At 34.8% G+C, this 23,542-nt stretch overlaps 1 protein-coding gene across 4 annotated transcripts in view; it reads right to left on the bottom strand.

The window, feature by feature from the left end:
- The window catches only part of Parp8 (poly(ADP-ribose) polymerase family member 8), a 174,598-nt gene that overhangs the window by 12,091 nt on the left and 138,965 nt on the right, over positions 1–23,542 (bottom strand). For all 4 annotated transcript variants that reach the window (XM_070041149.1, XM_070041150.1, XM_070041147.1 and 1 more), the window contains 11 exons: positions 18,296–18,388; positions 14,968–15,093; positions 13,928–13,993; positions 11,263–11,330; positions 9,562–9,610; positions 8,411–8,523; positions 8,085–8,157; positions 6,329–6,398; positions 4,371–4,444; positions 3,219–3,288; positions 2,343–2,427 (listed from right to left, as the gene is read on the bottom strand). In XM_070041149.1, the coding sequence (XP_069897250.1) occupies positions 2,343–2,427; positions 3,219–3,288; positions 4,371–4,444; positions 6,329–6,398; positions 8,085–8,157; positions 8,411–8,523; positions 9,562–9,610; positions 11,263–11,330; positions 13,928–13,993; positions 14,968–15,093; positions 18,296–18,388 (887 nt within the window). The remainder of the gene's footprint in view (positions 1–2,342; positions 2,428–3,218; positions 3,289–4,370; positions 4,445–6,328; positions 6,399–8,084; positions 8,158–8,410; positions 8,524–9,561; positions 9,611–11,262; positions 11,331–13,927; positions 13,994–14,967; positions 15,094–18,295; positions 18,389–23,542) is intronic.

Genomic DNA, 23,542 nt, shown 5'->3' with positions numbered 1-23,542 from the left:
TAGATGCTACATTCATGAGGGAGGCATACAACCAGAAATCTGTGATCAGATCTTTTATAACAAAATAAATTGATAGCTGTAATTAGAATGTACATTAATTGGTGAACAGATTCTCCCTTTGATGTGTTTTGGATTTTTATCAGTTTTCTTTAATGAATGTCTTCTTTCCTGAGGGAACAGACACAAAGGATGAAATCTCATTTGTGTTTTTTAGTAATGAAAATTATCCTAACACACTTTTCTCCTTTGTATTATTTTGAAAGTATCTGAGTGTACAAAAATGTTTTCTATGTTCTTTTTAGCTCTGACCAAAACAGAAATCTTTTTCTCTAATAAGTACAACCCTACACACATATATTGTAACGGATATGATCTATGTATAATTAATGTTAAATTTTATTAGTAATAATACTTAAATGTACTACTTAAATGAGTGAGGTTGCTTATTTTGGTAAAGGAATTTGAATTTTCTTTTTTGGTTTTGGCCTGTCCTGGGGCTTGAACGCAGGGCCTGGGCACTCTCTTTGAGCTTCTTTTGCTCAAGGCCAGCACTCTACCACTTGAGCCACAGCGCTCCTTCAGGCTTTTTTCTGTTTATGTGGTACTGAGGAATTGAACCCAGTATTTCATTCATGCTAGACAAGCGCTCTACCACTGAGCCACATTCCCAGCCCCAAATCTGAATTTTTTAAGACACAAAACTATTAGATGAAAGGACCCCGAGATTATATTTCAGACATAATCCCATGATCACTCAGTGAATCAATTTTGTGATGGAGCACTTTTTGCAAAAGGCCAAGTTTTTATTTTTTTATTTTATTTTTTGTCTTCAAGGCTAGTGCTCTACCACTTAGAGCTAGTGCGCCACTTCCAGTTTTCTGGTGGTTCATTAGAGCTAGAAAGTCTCACAGATTTTCCTGCCTAGGCTGGCTTTGATCTGTGATCCTCAGCCTCCTGAGAAGCTAAGATTACAGGCACAAGCCCAGCTGAGGATGGGTATCAAGATAGCCAAGACAGAAGAGATAAAAAATAGTCGATGAGCTCTGTAATAAGACCTGTATCATGCTAAGTTAATCTTCATAAATATTTCAAGAGTAGTGTGTAAGGATACCTTGAAGATCTCCTCAGCCCTTCTCTGCCTTCATTCTGCCACAATGGTTATTCTGATCTTCATAGATTCTATCTTTGTGTACAATGGAACTTCTTGCCCTCATTGTAAGGGTTTGACCAGTAAGGATTTGAGCAGGACCACTTCTTATTTTAGACCTTTGGACTTGAAGATATAAAATAGTCCCAGTGCTACTAGATCTGGGTTACTGCACTAGATCTGTTGGCTGCCTTTGGAAATAATCTGATTATGAATGATAAAATTATAATTTTTTTCCATGGGTCACCTGCTTGCTATTGGGATTCTGACTAATACAAGCAAGCATATTATTCTAGTTTTACTGTTGAAGTTTAGAGAAACTAGGTTAACTTAGTAATTTTTTACTTAGTTTCTGTAAAACTGAGACTCAAACTGGCCCAAACTGGAATTCTGCTATTACATTAACTACTACCTCACCATTAAGAAAGAAATCTACATCCAATCACAGAATGCATAGCATCTAAAGGCTCCTTGGTTTCAAGGAGCTCATCAGAGTTGCATTGTGAACAACCTGTCAACAACCCAATGAATCAAATGCTGAGCACACAGGCTACTGAGCACATCTGATAGAGTAAAGCAATTTTCATGCTGTCAGTTTGACAAGGTTTATAAAAACAAACCATATCATCTTCTCAGTTTCTTCTAACAACTACATAAAATACAAAATCAACACACTCCACTCCTCTCTAAAATGCTTTTTGTACCAAGGGCATGGATAAGTTGGGAACAGCCAGGGGAAAGGGCTGAGTCAAGAGTGCTGTAGAAGTCAGATTGTTGTCTTGCATGCTTTACTTACGAATGTTATATTTTCATACAGCTTTTCTAACACAAAAACAAAACAACACACACAAACTGTATAGTCAATTCATATTGAATAGAATGTAGATCAATCTTTTGTAGGCAAGATGCTGTTCATTAATTCTGTTCTTCATTTTCAGTTCCAAAATCATTTTATTTACTGCTAAAGTCTATATAGATGGTAAAAAAGAAACAGAGGTGTTTTTTCTTCTAAGTCAATAGTATTTAATCACCATTCTTTTCTCACTAAGCTTACTGATATAAAATCATTAATTTGACAACAAACAGTTACTGCTTTTTGAATTTTGGAAGCTAAAATGACCAAATAATAACACACAATTAGAGCTGCAATTTGTGAAGAAGACAGAAACATGCAAATTTCAGCATTTACACTTACACAAAAAAGAATCGTGTGCAGACATGATCTGTGTTTGGGACAACCCATATCTCTCCATGTTTGTGCAGGTCAGGCGAGGTGATCACTGTGAGCAGGAGATAAATGTCAAAGGACTATTTTATTCTAAAGGAGTTGAAATCATTCCAAATTACTATATTCTAAAAGCAAAAGTATATATGTAGATGAATATACCAATAATGTTTAACCTTATCAGGTACCAAAACTACAAGGAAAAACCATAGAATATCTTTATGGTGCGAACAATAACTGTTATAGTAACAGTGAAGACTCATTTGAATATTATAAAATGAGTCCTGACTTTAGAACTATGTAGCTACAAACCTACATATATAACTACTAAATGTTTTCAGTTATATCAGGATAGTTGATGACAGCTACAGAAAACTACAGAAGTTTTTTACCACAAGAAAAGTAAAATAGATTTTTGGCCAGTGAAATATTAAAACAAGAAAAACATTATAGCCTGGCAAATCACCTATCAATTTTTCTATCCTAATTTCAGAATGAAAGAATAATTTCTGTTCAGGAACAGAAGGACTGACTGAGTTATTTTCACAGTGCTTGGCCCATTTTTAAGATTTTCATTGTATAATATATTTATATCTTAACTTAAAGAGGAGGTACAAGCACGACCATTCTGAAATATCTGCCAGCAATAAAATACTGCACTGTCTGAATTCTTGCCAATTGTGCAATTTGGTTTTAACCTTCATGATCTCAATTGTACTCATTTTCCATTTGTGCCCTTTGAGATGGTCTTAAGGAATAATGCTTTCACTATTCCATCATGACAACTCTGCAAACATAATTGAATTCTTAAGTGCAGATAAGATAGAACTGACACTATGAACTTACCTTCACATAAGGCGATGCATTTCAAGTTACGACTTTGTAGGAATTGGGATTGTTGTCCTTTTTTCTGTGACTAAATCACAAACAATTGAAAAATTACAAGGAGAAAATGAGAGAATAGCCTAAGGAAAAGATTTTTCATTATTAAAAAGAAAAATCACTTAGATGGCTCCAGGAGATAAAAACATGTCTATGTAGGCTAACATCAGCATCCTTGTACTTTCTTAATTTCTAGCTATTTTTTGTTGTACCATTTAATTTCTATATATAATCATTACAATCATTTTTAATTTCTTTTCAAGATGAGTGAACTAAAAGAATGCTGAATTAGGGTTCGGTAGTATCATAACACAAAATTTATTTTTACTCGAAATCTGGCAAGTTGATTTCCAGGTAAACCAAACTGAATTTGTATGATCTTTTAGAAACATAAAATCAATCATTCTAGGTCACTTAACTGCTTAAAACCATCTCTTACAAAGCCACGGAAAAGATCTCATGAAGATCTCATGACTTGTTTCTGGTTTTGCTTTTGGCTACTAGATAACGTGCAGTTACATTATTCATCAGATGGATTATTTTCCTGACATATACTTGCTTTCTCGAAAGAACATGGAACCTGTGCTCACTCCTAACTGCCAGAATGTTTCTTTCTCCTAGAGACCACAAGATGTGTACACAATCCATAGGGATTGACTAAAACGTCATTGTCTTAAGAGTATCCTTCCTTCATCATCCCATTCCCTCCAGTTCTGCCTTCCGCCTGTGAGCCCTGGGTATCCCTTTTCCCTGAAGTACTTTTCTTCATGATCTAGCCTTCTATTTCAGTGTGATTTTAATTTGTTTGTAATCCCTCTGTAGAATGTAGTATCACAGAGATTGAGAATATTTATCTGTTTTTTTTAGTCCCCTCTGTCCTCTAATGTTCAGGAGAGACTCTGATATTACAGGAGAAGAGAAATAAATGTCTTACATAATTATTGTACAGAGAGAATATAGTTATTGCATTTTGGGGTAAGTTCTAGTCCTTTATGAGTAATGACCACTGAAAGCCATTCTGCAGACTTAATAAGCCTGGCTATTTATTGAAGTCCTGCTGCCTTAATGAGGCCACAGTTCCGTAATCATATGCAGTCACTTGAGTCACTACAACACCTGTGATGCATTGCTGCTTTTACTGCTCGAAGCTGGCTCGTCCTTGGCTGACACCTTCTGCTTCTTGTTCATCCCTGGAAACATCAGCAAGATAATAATTTAGGGACAAAGCAGATTGGTGCAACTTGAAGTACAATCTATCTGAGAAATTCTTCTTCATGGAGAGGTCTCCTCTCAGGTCAGAGGCTCACAATGGGCTCTGAAGGAACACTGCGGTGAATGGCCAGTGAGTTTGGGAGGATCAGAAAGCACGGGGAGCTAGCAACCTGTTTGTCTTTCTTTGCACTAATAGAACATTCTTTTGTACAAAACTCATTAGAAGATCCTTAAAATTTTGTCTTCAAAAGAAATCAAAAGATTTCTCATTCTTATTACCTAGCTTTGAAAATGGTATGATAAGGAGTGAGAAATATAAGCAATGATAGAAAAATATACCACACTACAACCTTGAGAATCATATATACATATATATACTCAATTCTTCTAACCAGGAAAATTATGTATGTTCTTTTGTTTATAATAGTTGAAAGTCAAAGCTTACTCTTAATGCCATCATGTCTTAATATGAAAGATTTTAGAAAAGCAACCAGTTCAAATCTGTTTTAGAATAGACTTGTATCCATATTAGAAAGTGTTCCCTTACTAACACACCAGAAGTTTGAGATACTTTTGACTAAATGGCTTAGTGAAAAGGAGCAAAAGTCTATTTACTAACTTGCAAAATGTGTTTATCTAACCCTCTCCAAGTTGGGCACTTCCCAAAAGGCGCCACAGATGGGTGGGAACACACCCAGCATTTCAGACAAGTAGGTCTAGGAAAAATACAAAAGGCACTCAATTCAGGCGCCATCCAACCCCATAACCTTTGTATGCTCAGCACTCAAAACAAAGTACAGAAGCTATTTCAGCTTTCTGTAGAGAATGTGACTCCTAGTGCCAGTTCTGGGTTGAAACTCAGGGCTTCCTACATGCCAGACAAGTGGTTTGTGGCCATACTCCACCTCTTCCCCGAGTCTCATAATTTTCCAAATCAAGAGACCTTAAAGATTTTGACAAAAGCCATGGACTATCCTTAGACAAATGTACACACAGAGACAAAAGTTTTTATAACCATTTACACAATCTCTATCCTTTTTGTGAGTCTACCTAAGGTGTTTGTAGAGGAGTCTAAGAAACAGAAAAATTACAGAATTTGATGATGTGTTGATTCTTTACTACCTGTGTTGAGGTGTTGAGGATATACTCATTGATTACTTTTTAGATTTTTTATTTGTACTGTTTTATGGGCTGAATTTGAACTATTCTCCTTTAAAAAGTGTTATTCTATTGTCTAAATGTTTTGCTCCAATGTGACTTGCCACTCTTTCATTAAGAGATGTGAATGTTGCCTAGGATAATGTAATGTGATTGCTTTATATATGCGCACACACATGTGCACATATATACACACATACACAAGCAATATCAACTGCATGTTCTGATACAGGAATGTGAAAAAAATTTGAAAGTGTGAAGAAAAAACATACTAAACATTATGGTTGTAAGAAAGGAAAGAATTGTTCATTTGCTATGTTTATAATTCTGTGTAATTTGTGTTCTCTTTCTCTGGTACTACCTAAGGATCACCAATGCTAATAATTTGGTAATCATTCTTCCTACATCTTGAACTCAACAGGTTCATCTTACTATTCGCAATACATGCTTTCAATTTATTCCAAGGTATTTTTCCCACAATCGGATCAATGTATTAGCAAGATGTTTTCAATTGAGTTTTGTTTATACTTCTGACACTGAACAAATAAATTTGATACGAATATACCTAATAAGGCTTCAGTCTTATTATTAACATTATTGCTATTAACTACTAATTATTAATAGAAAACTTTGTCCAGAGTATATAACAATAAGAGAATAAGAACCTGATAAAACTGAAATTAGAAATGAAATTACAAGATTACCTGAGTAACCAAATGATATGCTTGACATTGGACTAAGATAGATTCCACTTCCGTACATTGCACCATGGAGCTAAACAGGAAGATGTGAGAAAGAAATCAGTCAATTGTGTAAATGTCAGTATTTTACAGTAAGTAGGTAAGTTTCATCTTGAAACACAAAGTTAAAAAAAAAAAGATAGCTCATGTATGTCAACATCTAATTTGAGAATACTACTAATAGCCTTGTGGTTAAAATGGAGAGAAAGTTACATGGACAATGACAGCCAGAGGGAAAAGAATCTTGGTGACTGTTTTCAACCCTATCCCCCTATCAGTGACAAAGAATCATACCCTAAAGTACTCTAATCTGTTTTCATTTGAATCCCTTTAAAAGTTCTAAAAACAAAACTGGTTAAACACACTGGGTGGTAAGCAAGCAGTTACAAATGAATTAACTGAAGTATAATAGACTCTATGGAGGGCTTCAATAGTATAATTCTTTAGAAAGACTATTTCAACACAACGAAATAAGAACCCAGGAAATGAGTACGTGGGAGAGGAGAGGTGGGGCCACTGAGAGAGGGACAGATATATGAAGGAGGGAGAGGGAAGAGTGCAGTCAAGAATTCACTGTATACGCCACAGAATTGAGAAAAATAAGGGAAAAGGTGGATCCAAGGAGGGTGAAATGTTGAAGGGATGACACAGAGAAAGATGCATTATCTACATAAACTGCTTTGTTAAATGGCAAAATAATTCAATATGCATCCTAAAAATTAAGGAAAGTGAAGGACAGGGTGGGGCTGGGAGTGGTGAGTGAGAATGTTGACAGCGGTGACAATGATCAATGCACCGCATCCATAAACTTTCACTGGATGGCAATTTGTACAACTCTTTAAAGATAATTAAATATTTAAAAAACAATAAAAAAGAAAAACTAAGAAATGGTTAAAAATACATGGGAGGTACATCTTGAGTAAGGCTCACATGCTAATATAAATAAGCATTTCATCAGATTTTTGTTATATAACCCTGTCTTCTGTCTCACTCTTCTAAAACTTTCTTTTTCTTTTTTCTAAAACTTTTGTTTTTGAAAAATCTTCAGCAGGAGGAAGCCAACTACTTTACAACAATAACAATTCTTATCATCTCTGTGTCCTTTTGAATATCAAGTCATTAAATGTGTGTTTCTGGGCATTTACATTTAATTGCATCTTTTCCTTGCGCTGTGACATCTAGCTCAGGTGAATGTGTTAAGCTTCTCATTTCCAGACGTCCTTATATTGTCAGCTGTATGAGAGCAAAATGGGATGTGTGAGAGGTAAAGCATGAATAAAGATGAAGGCTGCAGCCGAAATAGCATCTAATGCCCAGTACTATCCAGAAGGCTGAGGAGCTGGTATCAGGTGGCTCTTTGGTAGCCCATCTCCACTTTGCTTCTTAATGCAATTTCTCCTCTACAAGGACTCACACAGAGGCACAGTACTCAAGGGCTGAATTCTGGAATCGAGGATACAATGTCCGTGTGGTTTTATTTTGTGTTCAAAGTCAGACTTTGTTTTCTTACGGGGAACTTGCCTTCCTTTTTCTTTTTCTGTGTACAGATTAAGGTTTGAGAATTTTTGTGAAAATGTACAGTTCTTATTAGAAATACTGCCAAATGATTTAAAGCTCATTTATTTCTCCTTATGCAAGTAAAACCATGTTAGCAAGATTGGTTACTGAAGCTCAATACCAAAAACAAATGAAGTATTATTGAAGCATTCAAAAACTTTACCTGAAGACGTGTATTAGAGGCAACAACCAAACCATTCCTCAAGATGGAGTGCCAGTTTTCAATGTGTGAGCCGCTTTAAGTAAAAAAAAAAAAAAAGTGAGAGAGAGAGAAAGGAAGAGGCAGCATTGAAAAGTCAGTCATCGTTCAAACTGGTCATAGTATAGTAAGTCAGGATGCTGGTGAAAGTTCTGAGTTTCCAATTCAAGCACTCTGCAGCTGACTATTCCAAGTGAATGCCCCAATTACTGGAAAAAGCAAGTTTCATTCTTTGTACATTTCTGGAAGATCTGGAGAAACCCACCCTGTCAACATTAAGTCATACTCACTGAAACGCAAAGGTGCTTCCAAAGAGTTTTTTAGCGGCTCTGAAGTTTGATTCTTTGGCTGGTGGACTGCTGAGGAGGAGGAACTGATGCGGAGTATGCATAAATTTCAATTGCTGTCGTTTAAAACAATGACATATGACAATGTCACTTTTAACATAAGCAGGAGGGTATCAACCTTGAAATTCACTAATTTAAGAATTGTATAAGGTTAACTTAGAGTAGTTTATACTAATTACGTGTAAGGGCTTATTTATAAGCTCTATTTTTAAAGCCCTGCATAAATGATACATTACTTCATGAGTTTCTGAGATGAAGGATAATTCTGCAGGCTAAAAAGAAAGAGACAGCAGAAAGACAATGCAATCACATTCAGGCAGGTCTGTTTTCTTGGTTATATATTTTTAAGACGTTTATTATATCATTTCCTCAGTATACACGAATTGTTCAACTAAGGAAATATTCTGATATTTGCTCACAGAAATATTATTTCCAGATGAAGAAATTTTAATTATGCTTTATTTGCAAGCGTTCATAAAATTAGGAATTATCTACATTGGAATATAATTTTCCCCTTTGGTCATAGAAAGAAATTAACAAAGAACCTTTCAAATTAATTGCTTGACAAATTTTCCTAATTGTTTCTTTTATACTTAAGAATACCTAACATAGAAATATAATAATAGAAATCTTACACTGGAGATTTGTAGTCGCTACAACAGAGTCCTAAATACTACTTAGAGGAGCAGAAGATAACTGAAATGATGGCCTATTATTTTTTTGTAATCATTATTTTTAAACGTATAGGCCGACAAAAGAATTTGGAAACAATATTTTCTGAGATGGAAAGGTGAATATGTGACAAAATTCTGATACACCCAGAAATAATACTTGGCGATCAGTTGTGGAATAACTGAATTACCTCACATTTATATATTTTTTATTTATTTAAAAGCTCAAGGTTGTAGCCTGGGTTTGAATTTGCTACCTTAGAAAGATTCGGAGCTAGTGCACAAAGGGCAATTTCCAACTGAAGAATTAGCCTTCATCTAGGTCGGCTTCATCCTGAAGAGCCCGCCTGAATCTCCAGGGTCAGTTTTCCCACCTCATCCCCAGCCTTCCCACTCCACATGAGATATAAGAAAACAACTTACCCTGTTAACTGGCAGTTTCACAATATGTGACCTATTACTTGAAATAACCCTAGAATTGAAATGAGCAATCAGTCACAAAAATAAGATTTTATATATTAAATAAATACTAAAATTATTTTTCTTCTTAGTGAGCAAGGACTGAATAAAATTTGGTAGTAGTTCACGTAAGGCATAGATTTGGTTTGCTTCCTCAAATAACTTTAAAGATATTATGGAACAAGAAAGATGCTAAGAAATCACACAGGGATGTGATTCCTTAAGACATATTTAATGCATACATTCACATACTGGTAAATGGAGCACATCTAGATACTTGGTACTTTAAGATAATAATAAATCTACACATGCATAAGAAGTTGACTCATGTATCTGTTTGTTCTGCTTTTGTCTCTACTGCATATGTTGAGAATGAATTCTCATGCATATCATTTAAAGATAAATATTGAAGATCTCTATGAGCAGATGTGTAACAATGGTTTATGTTTAAAAGCCAACAAACTTAAATCATTGAGTTTTTAAAAAAATAAAATCAGGAATCTGAAACTATCTTTTTTTATGTTTTCTAGTATGTAAACCAGAGTAAGTAAGGGACATTTCAGAGCATTGCAGCCAAATGTTTTCTCTCTGAAAGAAAAGAAGCTGACTAGCAAGCTGGAGGAAATGATCACAAGAAAGTGAAAATGAACAACAAGCCAACATCAGAGGGAAAAGAATTGATTAGATACTTAAATTTTGGTTTTAATTTCCAATAGGATAAGAAAATTTCAAAAGTTATGAAACCAGTAGTGTTGTATTTCTTAATTTGTCAGAAGTTTGATAACAGATTATACCTGCAGATAAAAGAGAGCAGGATTCTAAATCTAAATTTTGGTGTCAAGAATAAGCTACAAGTGCAGTACAGAATTTCAACTAACTGAGCAGTGAGAAGAATCTTGAAAAGACTGGACTCTTTTTCTCTTGGTCTGCATGTGTTTCTTAAACACTTCATGGATGTCACGAGGAAGAAATATTTGTCTAGGCCAAACTCGCACAATCCTTACATTTTCTTTTAAAACTTCACAATCATTAGTGATCAATTCCACTTCTTTGAGTTTTCAAAGTGATTTCATTTCACAAGGGAGAAACACAAAGCAGCCTTGCTGAAGGAGGGAGGACAAATGATCTGAACCTGGCTGCATAGCAAGGTGAGTTCTCTAGACACCTGTCCTGGTGGCAGACTAGCTCGCTAGAATCCAGTCTGCCCATCGTCTGCAATGCTTAAGCAGCGTTAACCAAATTTACAGTGTCCTTGTTAAGGAAGCAAAATGTACAAAACGTATTTCCAGAAGATTTTCACGAAGGATTCCAAGAGTTTTATCACTTAGTCCTCACTGAACTAGAAAATTAAATGAACCGAAATGCCTTCCACAAGCAATCTGGTTTATCATATCTTTTAAGACTGCAAGAAAACTGCTGTGGATAGCACTGGATATACCCTTGGTATTGTGAGTGATGGTGTTTTCTCCCCCCTTGTGATGTATAAGTTTTAATTAAAGTGAGAGTCATTATGGACTCTAGAATTATACAATCCCTAAGTCTTATGGACTTGTACAACAGTAGCATTGCAGGGTTTATTTTTTAAAAAAAAGATTTGTTTACCCCCAGAGGAAACAGTAGAAACAGATGCTGTTTGCATTAAGAGAAAAACTAAAAACTGTATACCATTGCAGTAAGGGATGAGCAAGGGGGTCCTGTTTATCCATCTGCTTCTTGATTTCCAGATACGGCGCCTGCAAGTAAAAAGGAATTACAGTCCTTGATTCTTCTTTCAAATGGTTTCCCCCTTTTTTACAATAGGAAAATCAGACTGGATAATACTGTTTATCTACTTAACATTGAAAATCTGTGGTCTTGACATAGGAATAGAAGCAATTACCCTGAGTCATAGCCCCCAAGAATATGGTAACTCTGAACTTCCACTTGACACAAAGAACTTGCCTGCTGTTGTGTTAAGAGACCTGACCAAATTTTAACTTGGCTTCTACCTGTGCTAGGCTATTTCCCTAAAAGCCTACCTTTCTTTTCTTGTCTTTTTTCTTTCTCTTTCTTCTTTCCTTTTTTGTTTTCCTTCCTTTCTCTTTCTTTCCTTCTTTCTTTTCTTTCTTTCTTTTCTTCTTTCTTCCTCTCTTGCTATCCTACTTTCTTTCTTTTCTTTCTCTTTCTCTCCACTCCCTCCCCCCCCCACACATGGCCTCCTTGTTATTGCTTCTTAAGAAAATGTAATGTTGTCAAACCACATAGCCTATACTTTACCCATTCTACTGAACTATTCTCAAAAATGCTGCACCTAGTATCTTAGGTAAATTTCTTTCTCCTCAAGTCCTTCTTCCTGTTCCATTTTTTTTACTCCCTATAGTCCCCTTTGCCTCTGTCTTCTCCCTTTACATACCTCAGCACCCTCATCTCCACTGCAGCCTCTCTCTCAGCACTGCAGTGCTCTGAAAAGAATCCATCTTGTCACCTTTGAAAAGGTTCCTATCATGTTCTCTTTGACAGTGAAAGTTGGGATAGCTACTACCCATGCTCATATCTGGGGAACACTGAAGACCCTCTCAATAGAAAACAGGATGTAAATTTACCTAAGAGCCCTTCTTTAAAATGACAAACAATGCAATTTACCCAAATCACTAGCCATTTTACAGAATACAAGGCAATTTCTCTATGACAACTTAAAGTTATCTATAGAATATTCTAGAAAACAGATGAGTAAGATGTTATGTTTATACACTAGAGAGGATGTGATGCAATAAAACCTGACAGGATCTGTATGAAGCACACTCTGAAAGAAGCTGCAGCATTTCTTTTCTACCTTGACAGTGAAGCTACTCAGAAACCAAACAACCAAGCAGCTTTCCAAGGTCACAGGACACATCACTGTTGAGTCAGTTAGACAACTTTGGCCTCTTAACTTCCTAGGATGATGCTCCTTCATCTGCATTGCCTCCTATTAAAATAGCTTACACATGACCCAGAATAAAGGAAGCAAGCAATTTTTGGCAGAGAGCTGATTCTAGAGTCAGAGTTGGTAGCTATTTTTAAATCCAAGAATGATCTGGGTGTAGGGTATAACAGAAACACCCTATACTAAAGTCTTTGGCATGACCAAAACTGTCTAACTTCGTGAAAAAAGACACTGCAATATTTTTTCCCATTGAAAACTGCCTTTATTGTATAGTTTTCTCATGCAAATAATAAATGCTAGTTTGAAAAAGAATTCTGAGTACACAAAAATGTGAACATACAAAAATAACTGGAAAGGATCATGATATATAAGACTTCTTATATTTCATTGTCTAACATATGCTGTCTGTTAAATGATGATCTTAGTATATGAATAATGAATAAAAAAATAAAGTAAAAAATGTAAACATGTACTTTGAACCCTGTCTTCAAGTAGAGATATAGATGATATTGGAGAGAGAGTGTCTTTAAGTGAGTGAGTGTGTTGATGGGAAAATTCTCCTATTCCTTTCCCAGAGAATGTAATAAGCTAGGTACTGTCTGTCCTAAGCACACCAGCCCCCAGTGCAATGCAAGCCTTGATACAACCCAGGCAATCTGTAGTCACAATCCACATCGTCAACTTTAGATGATTAGTTTCATTTTATAATAATGTTTTTTAAACTCTCTTCAACTATTTCATAGTGAAAAGTAATTCAATACTATGTGCCTTTCAAGTATGGGGTTTTAGCCCAAGGATGTGTTTGATCTTCAAAAGCAGTCCTGATTCTCGCTCATCAAACTTTTCCACCAGAGCCTCCTGAATGACTGAAAGTATAAAGTCGTAATTCTTCCAAAGTGACTTGAAATTCTGTGTTATATCCAAATTATTTTTGTAAAACCTGTACCTAAAAGAATATTTGTTTATTTTTTTATTTAAGTTTTTAATGCCTTTTGCTGTTTTTATTTTTATTTTTTTAATTGTGAAAATACTGTACAGAGGGGTTACAATTACAATATTTGTTTATTTTAACCTTAACATGATGTTTGAAATTGCTACCATTCAATAAAATTCACATAAAATGGTACTAGATTAAAACCCTTGCTTTAAAATATCCTAACATACCTTCATGTACTGAAAGCTCTTGCCGAAGTTACAGAGTAGAATGGCAAGGCAATAATTATGCACTTGAACTCCAAAAATCATGATGATTCCATGTTAATACACTGGCACAATTTAATTAAAATATCCTAGTACAGCACAATTTTTTATGATTTTAATTAACCCCCCTAGAGTAATAAAAAAAATCTATATTTTAGTACATGGCCACTCTCATTTTTAAAATACGATTTTACTCAAGCAAACTGACTTGTGCAGCATACTTACTTGTGTCATTTCTCTGATGGAAGTTATGCTATCTAGTGCTTTCATTACTCGATCGTAGTTCTTTTTCTGCATAATGAGAAAAAATAACAGTATTCACATATAAACCTCTGCAAGTTACCTAGCACTCAAGAAATACATTATCTCTGCATATGAATTTCCCATCAGAGTAAGAGTGAATGCAATAACTTCTTTATGTACATAAAAGACTGCAATAAGATGGCTCAAGGACATAGGATTTATAACCAGTCAGGAGAGGACAAAGCAAACAGTGCTATTCCCTATCTAAGGATACAAAATCATGCTCAGCTGGGTAAGGGAGCAAGTCTAGAAATACAAATAAGATTTGGGGCTTTTGTTTCAGGCATTCACCACTTAAACAATAAGCAATAAAGTCAATAGGACATCCTTCTGGACAAAAGTCCATTTAAGTATTTTTACTGCTTTTATTTATTTTTGATTAGGATGTTGCTATCAAATGAGTATAATAGTGTATAAGAGCATACACATTTTATTTCTTACATGATGCAAGCAGACTCTGCCACCACCATGAACAAATGAAAGGGAAGGTCTTCCAAGGAGACAGTATAGAGACATTTCTATAAAATGATTCAAGACAAATGATATAATACAGGCTAAAGCAATTTTAGCTCACATGCAATTTGAAATTATTTCAAAAGGATTTCAGAAGGATTATAACTAATTCTCACAAGTATTTATAAAATGGTTGTAGAAATAAAACGGTTATATAAGAAATGCCAGTCCATTAAGAGCACAAATTCAGCTTTCACTAACTTTCAGGTGGTTGTGGAAGGAGGAGGTAGAGGGAAGTTGAAGTGAAAATAACAAAGGAAAAAGCATCTCTCTCTTTCTCTCCTTGTGGCTGTTACAATCCAAATGGGACTGTATGAGTCAGAACCTCAAAAACGATCAAATAAACGTAAAATAATAATGGATGTGCTTTAGTGAGCTAGACATCCAGTAGGATGAAAATCAGAAATATTGTAATATTGTATGTGGGGTATGCCAGCACTACTACTCACCCTAGGGTTGAAGGCCAACATCTGAGGATCATTGGGGTCTACCACAGAAGGATATGGCTCAAAAATGACAACTTTTCTAGGAGATTCCAATGCAGATCTACACATAGATACTAGGAGATCTACCACCTTGAAAAACACAAAGAAGATAGTTATAACCAAGTCTTTTCCCCACTGACTCTCCCTCTCGTGATAACTTACATTTACCAAGTGCCAGCAATGTCTAGGATCTGTAGGTCATGCCTTTACACCAAACTTGGCCAACATTAACTCTTATTTAATAAATATGTGCTGCCTCCAATCATATGATTTATTCTATCTTAGTCATGAGCACTCTTCTGAACTAAGTTTCTCTGGGCCAGTATATTGACACAAGGAATTAGACAAGTCTGTGTTCAGGTAGCATGGATAGTGAAACATCCTCTATCCTTCAGATATGGAAGACTAGAGTTCTTGCAAATGAGAAAAAAAGATAGCAGTCACTAAGTATTCAGCTGATTAATAGTGCAGGTATGTAACAAAGGCAACTAACTGTAAGAACAGTTTATAGATATGCATTGTTACCTGAATGAAAAAGTTGGTTTATAGCTTCAAAGCAATGGTGGTCAAACACTGCAATACTGATTATTATCGTTGTCTATAAAAGCCTAATAATACATAGGGAGAAAGATGGTGTTTCGGTTGAATTAGTATTTAGGGATCTGGAATGGTATCTGCTTAGATCTCAAGACATGGCTGTCTAGGCCCAGTCTCTTAAATTGTTCTTGAATCCCAGTGCTCTTCTGAGCACTAGCAGTTGCTGTGCTCTACTGACGCACTGAGATTATAGAGCCAGTTTTTTTCTGTTTAAGAGAAAGAAACGGTCCCCTTATGAAATACTACCTGTATTTGGGTTTTAATTTCTCAAATTGAAGCTGAAAATTCAGAATAAGCTGAGAGAATAAACTGAATTTTCTGATCTTGAAATATTGATATTTAGAGTTAAATCACTAAATGGGTCTGATTAAGCCCTTGAACTCTATAACCATTAGATAATTAAAACGCATTTCTATTTAAAAATCATTTTCAGAAATTTAACTATTTTTCAAGAGATAAAACACTTGTTATTCTATTTAACTATCCTAATATTAGGGTGGTTTATTTTTCCCTCTCATTATTAATTTGCGATTTCTAGGCTTTAGTTGCTATATTTGAGGGAAAATTTATGCCCAGCAGAAGTCACAAATTTTAAGTGTACTATCTGAGGAATTTCTAATATAGGTGCACATACATATACACCCATACCTAGAAGAAAGGCTTTAAGCTTTAATTATTTTTACATAGCTATAAATATCAGAATAATTACAAATGTCCTTTACTTTTTTATCAAAATTACCTCAACGCAATGATAAAAGCTTTCGTATGAAAATAAAAGTAAAAATGTTCTTCATGGGTACATACATTTCGGAACCTTCTACATACACACTAGTTATTAGTTTTCTGAAGTCTCAGAGGACTTCATATGTAAATTTGTGAATGTTATATGTAGGGGCAATACAAAATTGTACTTTTAAGATTCATTTTATTATTTTAAGTACTTGCACAAAAGGGGTCTCAATTCAATAATTGAGACATTTTTTACTGTCATTAAAATTTATTTTGAGACTAATTTTGAGACTATTTCTTTCATGCCCCTTAAGGCCACTGTTCTATTGATGACAGTATGTCTTCATTCATAATTCATAATATCAAAAAGGTCATCCATAGTTTTCCATCAAGTTAGTACATAGTAGATCAGAGAAACGACTAGGTTAAGGACATACTTCAGGAAGCTGTCTACATTAATTAGTGATTGTACCATCACCCTGACCCTGGCTTGATAGTAGACATCTGTGCTTATGGAAATAAAAATAAAGTATTTCCTTCTTTGTCTTTGTGAAGTTTTATAAATGACAGACTGGTAATTCCTTTTACATTTAGATTTCTCTTACACTCAGTGCTATGGAATGTTTTTTCATGTTCTTTTACAATCTCTTTTCCTTTCTTTGTGAACTTATATTCATTTTTCTCTGTGAATCTGACATGGCCCTCATGTTTTCGTTTTTAGTTTTTTTTTTTAGTTCATATATAATTTTGGTTGTGGTAAAAATAATCTTTCCATAGTTTTTTCATAATGTTTACTATTTATTTTTCAACTGAGAACATAGAATGCATGTTAATTATGCCATTTGCCTTTGTGATTTCCAAAACTGCCTAACTGCAGAAACCTGGCACACTGCTCAGGTGGGGCATGCTTAACTTTGTTGTAGTGTGTACCTAGTTTTTTAAAGCAATACCTTAACCTATTTGGTATTTATTGTTTGTACACAGTATAAGGTTAAAGCTGAAACACCATTTCGTCCATGTTATCAGTCATTTGTTCCTTTCAGATTACTAAATAATTGTTTATCAAGGGAGTCTGTGATATCCAACATGCTTGTTTGTAGTGATCAAGTTTTAAGGATGACCCACTGTTTGCCATTCTATTCTATTCTTTGTCACTACTATGTCGTGTTAAAGTAATATAGCATTGTATAACATGGTTTTATATGTAGCCCTGTCATTTCTCTTAATTAAACCTAACTAATTTCAAGTTTCTGTCATTTTTTCTCATAAAGGAATAATTTAGTCATGCTTCCTATATGACTAAAAATGAAAGACAACAGAAATATTGATGGAAATGTTTGAAGTAGTAAATTACAGCATCTTTGTCATTTATTGATTTTCTCCTTTCCAAAATATGGAATGTATTTCATTGGCTTGTTTGTTTTTGGTTGAAGACGAGGTCTCAGTATGTTACCCAGGCTGCCTCCAACCTGCAAACTTCCTGCTTCAGCCTCCTGAGGGCCAGAGCCAACATCCCTGGCTACTTATTTTTTGATTTTTTTTTTATTATTTCAGTGCTGTTGTAAAACCTAAATGCTCTCTTTTGATTGTAGGTTTTTCCCATTCCACGTTCACCTGTTCTAAAAGTAATTTGACTTCCATTGGATAGCAGTATAAATTTTACAAATAAACTTCACATAAAGCATTTACAAGGCTTCTGTAGCTCAACTTTACCATGTAAGAAATAATTACAATCATTTTTGATACAATAGAAAAGTCTGTTTAATTTTTCCCTTAGGCAGCTGTGAAATGAGAACACACACATTAGGTAGAGAGAAAAAGTATTTTTAAAAATTCCAAATACCAATTTTTCTTTAAGAAAAAGCCATCAAAAAAGAAACTCTCCCTGAAGAACAGCAAAGCAACGATCGCTGGTAGACTGGAACAAATCGTTCAAAGCAAAACCAGAAATAATTGGTACTAGTACCTGAGCTCCAGTTGCTATCTCATCAGCAGCCTCATTCATTACTCCCAGGGTTTGGAAAGCAAATACACACAGCTCTCGTTCACACACTGTAGGCTACAAAACAGTAGGAATCAATGAGAACATGTGTCCATCTCTGAATTCCTAAATTAAAGTGATGGCTTTCTACACAATAATCAGGATATGCAAAGTTTTCACTTATTTGCAATATCTAGTATATGTATGAGTCAAGCGGAAAAAGTCAGATAATGTGATGTTAGGAAAATTAATCCTTAGATAGGTATTTTAATATTTTTTTTTCTTTCATGCATGTGTTTCTAACGCATTTATAAGTTTATTTCTTTGTTGCTTTGTATGTCCCTCCCCCACAGTATAACCCCCGCTTTCAATATATTTGATGTTAGTACAACTTATGGAGGAGATGGGGAAAAACAAGTCATTTAAGGATTCAGGTGGACCTGTTGCAACAATGAGAAGTACAAATTGTCATGTCAAAAAGGAGCTTTACAATGTCCGTGGGGGGGGAGTGGGGGGGGAAGGATTGGGTGGGGGGAAGGGGGGAGGGTGGGAAGGGAGGTGAAGGGTAAACAAAGGAGAAGGCTGCAATGCTTGGTAAGAAATGTATGCATTATCCTGCCCATGTAATTGTAACCCCTCTGTACAGTATGTTCACAAATAAAATAAAATTTAAAAAATAAAATAAAAATTAAAAAAAGTTTTCAAATGTTAAAAATAAATGTAAGTTCTTAAATTCAGGTAACAATTTAGTAATGACTCATTTTCTTAAATACATTCACAAATTTGATCAGAAATGACCCATTTCAATTAGCTTTAGGCACTTTTGTTCTGAACAATCTAGCAAGAGACAAAAATAACATTAAATAGAAAATTCTACCTTTCTTGTTTAATATGCATTTGCACACTAAACGTATTTTTCTTCCAATGCTGGGGGACTAGACTCAAGTCTTTGCACACACTAGGCAAAATAGTGTTCTACTACCAAGCTATATATTTCCAACCCTTAAATGGGTTTTCTTTTTTTTTATTCTATTTTCTGTTTACCGTAAATATTTAAGCTGGCGATAGAATAAAAACTGAGGTATATACAAAGAAATTATGTAAAAAAAATAGACAATAGAGAATTCTACAATTCTCCTTCTTCCTAGGACATTTGGAAGAAATAACCATGACTCTGCTTACTTGTTACCTAGCTTTTGAAAGACTGGGTTTTGTTGCAAAGACTTTTGACTTCCATAACCTCCTGGAGTCAACAGCACTGAAATATACACTGTGCAATTACTTTGGAAGAGCTCTCATCTTTCAGCTCTAATATAGTGTCATCCCTTTGATTTATCTTATCTCCCCAGTTACATTGCATTAGGTAGCTGATGAAGCCTAACACGATGTGATCCACAGTGCCTCTGCACCGCAGACTAAAGGCATTTGTTAGTGCCACTGCTCCCATGCTGGCTGCCCTCAGAGGACGACTGGGTCTACTGCTTGGACAGAGAGGAAGAATGGGCCTTTCCTGAACATCCTTTATGTTCAAAACAGGTCCAGATATGTGGCTTTATGAACAGAAAGCCTGACTAATCACAAAACCTTCCAGCTGACCCTTGCCTCCAGAGAACATATGAAGAAAAAAGGAACTGACACATTTTCTTCATTGGCTCTCAAAGTGTAGTCTGATATTTCAAAAGTGCCAGAACTGTGGGAGGAATTTGATTGGAGAAAGTTCAACATCTAAACACAGGCTATATGCACTACGGCATGTATTTAGAAATGAACGAAGCACACTGCTCAGTTTCTACAACCTTTTACTAAAATGGCTATAAAAAAGAAATCTTTTACTAAAATGGTTAACTAATTCTTAAATCTTCCATTCTGGTGGTGTGTATTAGAACCTCAGTTTCCCCAATGGTCATTAAGGAGTTTATTTTGTTCAGTTCTTTGGCACGCCGCATCAAAATGGTCTCAGGTAACAAACAACCATTTCTGCATAACTACTGCATGGTCAGTAGTTGATGGCTGTGTTGATGTCTGAAGATAATGAAGCCGTACAAAAAAAACACAAAGAGAGAAAAGCCTTGGAAACCAGAAAGGAATTTAGAAACTTATTAATGTACAGGTACCAAAAGGTCACTGATGAGGTAAGACCATGGGAGTGAAAGCATTTAGTTTTGTAAAATAGACTACCATTTATTCATGACTACATCCCAAGAATATTATACAGAACAAAAGGGCACTGTGATTTTTTTCATATAGTCATTTAATGTACTTTGCTAAAATGTATTTCTTTAACCTGTGTTATCCATCTGCTTTTCAAATATGTTTGGACAGATTTCATTATGCTACTTTCATTCATGCTTACTTGTAAAGTATGTTGATCATCTTCATCTTCATCACCCTCTCCTTTCCTTTCTCCCTCCTTACTCCCAATGCTTGTCCCCACGCTCAGTAGTCCCCATTGTATTCTCATGGTATGCTCCACATTGTGTTTAGCATGTCCCTCCAGGTCCTCCCCTCCCCAGGCTATCGGCCAATGCTTTCTATAAGGCTTTCTGCATTGACTGCATCCCCTCTAAGACTTCTAAACCTAGAAATCAAACTTGTGTAGTGATAGATCATTATAATAACAGATTACTTTATGAACACATTCTGTTTCTTATGTTATGGTCGAAAGTAACCTTCTTTCCATACCCAATGTATGGAGTTTATTTCTAGAAACACCTTGCTACCAACATAGATGGAAAAAGATAACCAAGCATGCTGTTTCAAGTAACCTGCTTTCTGAAAATAAGAACCAAAACCTTTAACAATTATCCTTAAGAAATAGAAGTATGCATTACATTCCTATAAAGCTATTTTATCTTTGTTTCTAGCATAGCAATATATATAAACACATACACATATATAGTACATTAACACTCTGCTAAGTAAATGCTATAGAAGTATTTAAATGAAAATTTGATGTGTCTTGCTCATTCTTATAAGGCAGCAATTTTAAGACAATTATATGTATATTTCTTATTGTATAGTAGCAATCATCTCTCCTCCTTGATTATATATTTTAGTCTAGATTTCAAAATGTCAATATAAGATGGTACATGGAGAAAATTTCCAAATTATATTAGGCGATTAAGATTAGATCTCTGCTCATGCAAAAGGCATCCTACTCAAGATAAAGAATCTGAATCACTCTTTCTTTAGTGAAACATTAAGTAGTCATAGTGTTAATAGCCTTCTCTTAAAGGATTCCCATCCAACCTCATAGCCAACCTTGATAAAAATCTGTTATGACTGCATTATTTACACGGTAAACATATCATCAATTATCAAAGAATACATTCACTCAATATCTCAATAATCAATTATGTTACGAGATAATAAAAATATTTACATCTAATTATAACCAGGTTGATATCATTTATTTTTATAGGACCGGAGACCCTCAAAGACCTTGCACGGGCAACTGATACACAACTCATCTACCACTGAGCTATAGCTTTCAACCTATTAACTCATTTTTGAGTCTACAATATGAGATTCAATTTGTGAACTAGTTACGCTCAATATCATATTATTGCATTGCCTTGAGGCACTTAATCCCTATAATTTAGATTCTAAAATCATGACAAATCCCTCTATTACAAACACATACTCTTATTTACTATACAATATTCACATATGCATCATTTGAAAGCACAGGAAGCTCTGTGTATATTTTTAAAACATGGCTTATGAGCTTTCAGCTAAGATGAATGATTTTTAATTTTACTTGAATGAAAGCAACTTAAAAGCATCTTAAGTTTGAAAAAAATCTCAAAAATTTATCTAAGCATCAAAGACTATTTTAGAATCTAACTTTATTTTAGAAAATTTGTGTTTTCATCAAATTTAAATTATCCCCAACTGGAAATAGAAATGTATCAGCTCTAGAGAATTTAGCAATGCATTTATGTAGAGAGACAAGTGTGGTGTCAGGGATGGTTTTCAAACAATTTCACTATGATCTTTTCATTCAAATATAATATTTCATGTAAGCCCAACACAGAAACCAGGAAAGTAGAAACTTGTTCCAATTGGAACACTTGTGCAGCTGTTTTCTAATCTGAAAAGGAATGAAAACAGCATCTAGGTACCCAGGTTGATACAAAGACCAGTTAAACAAGGTTTATAAACATCCCCTTAAGATATGGAAGCTGCTTAAATACTAACACTGTAAGGAAACCTAGACAAATAACTGTAGTAGCTTTACCTTCACACATACACAGAGATGAATTATTTAACAAAATACTAACAGATTTAATAAAATGTTATCATTTGCATTATGTTATGTAGCATATTATCTGAATCCTTGGCTTATTAACTTTTTGTTTCTACCACCTTCCTTATTAAAGCACACAACAAGTCTTGATTTAACATATGAAAATAATTACATTATTATGTCTAGAACTACAAAAACCCACAAACCTTTTTAGTTCTATTTCCAGATTTTTGTTGGTCAGTCAGTCATGGGGCTTGAATTTGGAGCCTGGTCATTGTCCCTGAGCAATTCTGCTTAAGACTAGTACTCTACCATTTTGAGCCACTTTGTGCTACTTCTAGTTTTCTGGTGTTTATTTGGAGACAAGAGTCTCATGGACTTTTCTGCCTAGTCTGGCTTTGAACTGTGATTCTCTGATCTCAGCCTCCTGAGTAGCTGGGATTACAGAAGCAAGCCACCAGCACCCAGTTCCTATTTCCAGTTTTTAAAGCGATGTTTTGAGTTCTTTTCATAGTTGAGACACATATTCAGAGCAAGAAAGGTTTATTGTCCATTAAGAGGCAGAAATACTACAGGGAAAAAGGCAGACCCATAGTAAGTTGGGACAAGCCTTAATTAGGTCTGAACATGGTGGTCTCTATTTGTACTACATTATAAAAGTGTTGTAGAATTAAAATCAACTTTGCTCAGTTGAATATTTTACAAAGAATGAACCCTACTTTTGTATGAAAAGTTGTTTTTGGTCATTAATAGTTTAGCTTGTGTTTCAGAACTTGTAATCTGAATTTCCATGACTTAAAGGGAAGGGTGTTAATAGGATATACTTTTCCACAAGTTCTTCAAATATTAAACCTAAACATAACACTTGCCTGTTTTATTCTTAGAAAGTAAAATAGGAATACCCAGGTTTACCATTATACCCGATTTCGTGCTTCTTTAAAACACTTGGTGAACACAGTCAACATTTGAAAATGTTCTCTAGA

This window comes from Dipodomys merriami, unplaced genomic scaffold, assembly GCF_024711535.1.
Source record: "Dipodomys merriami isolate MVZ:Mamm:240054 unplaced genomic scaffold, mDipMer1.0.p SCAF_30, whole genome shotgun sequence".
In the NCBI taxonomy this organism is placed as follows: Eukaryota; Metazoa; Chordata; class Mammalia; order Rodentia; family Heteromyidae; genus Dipodomys; species Dipodomys merriami.
Note: the sequence above shows the minus strand (reverse complement) of the source record. Positions and strands in the feature narration are given on the sequence as shown.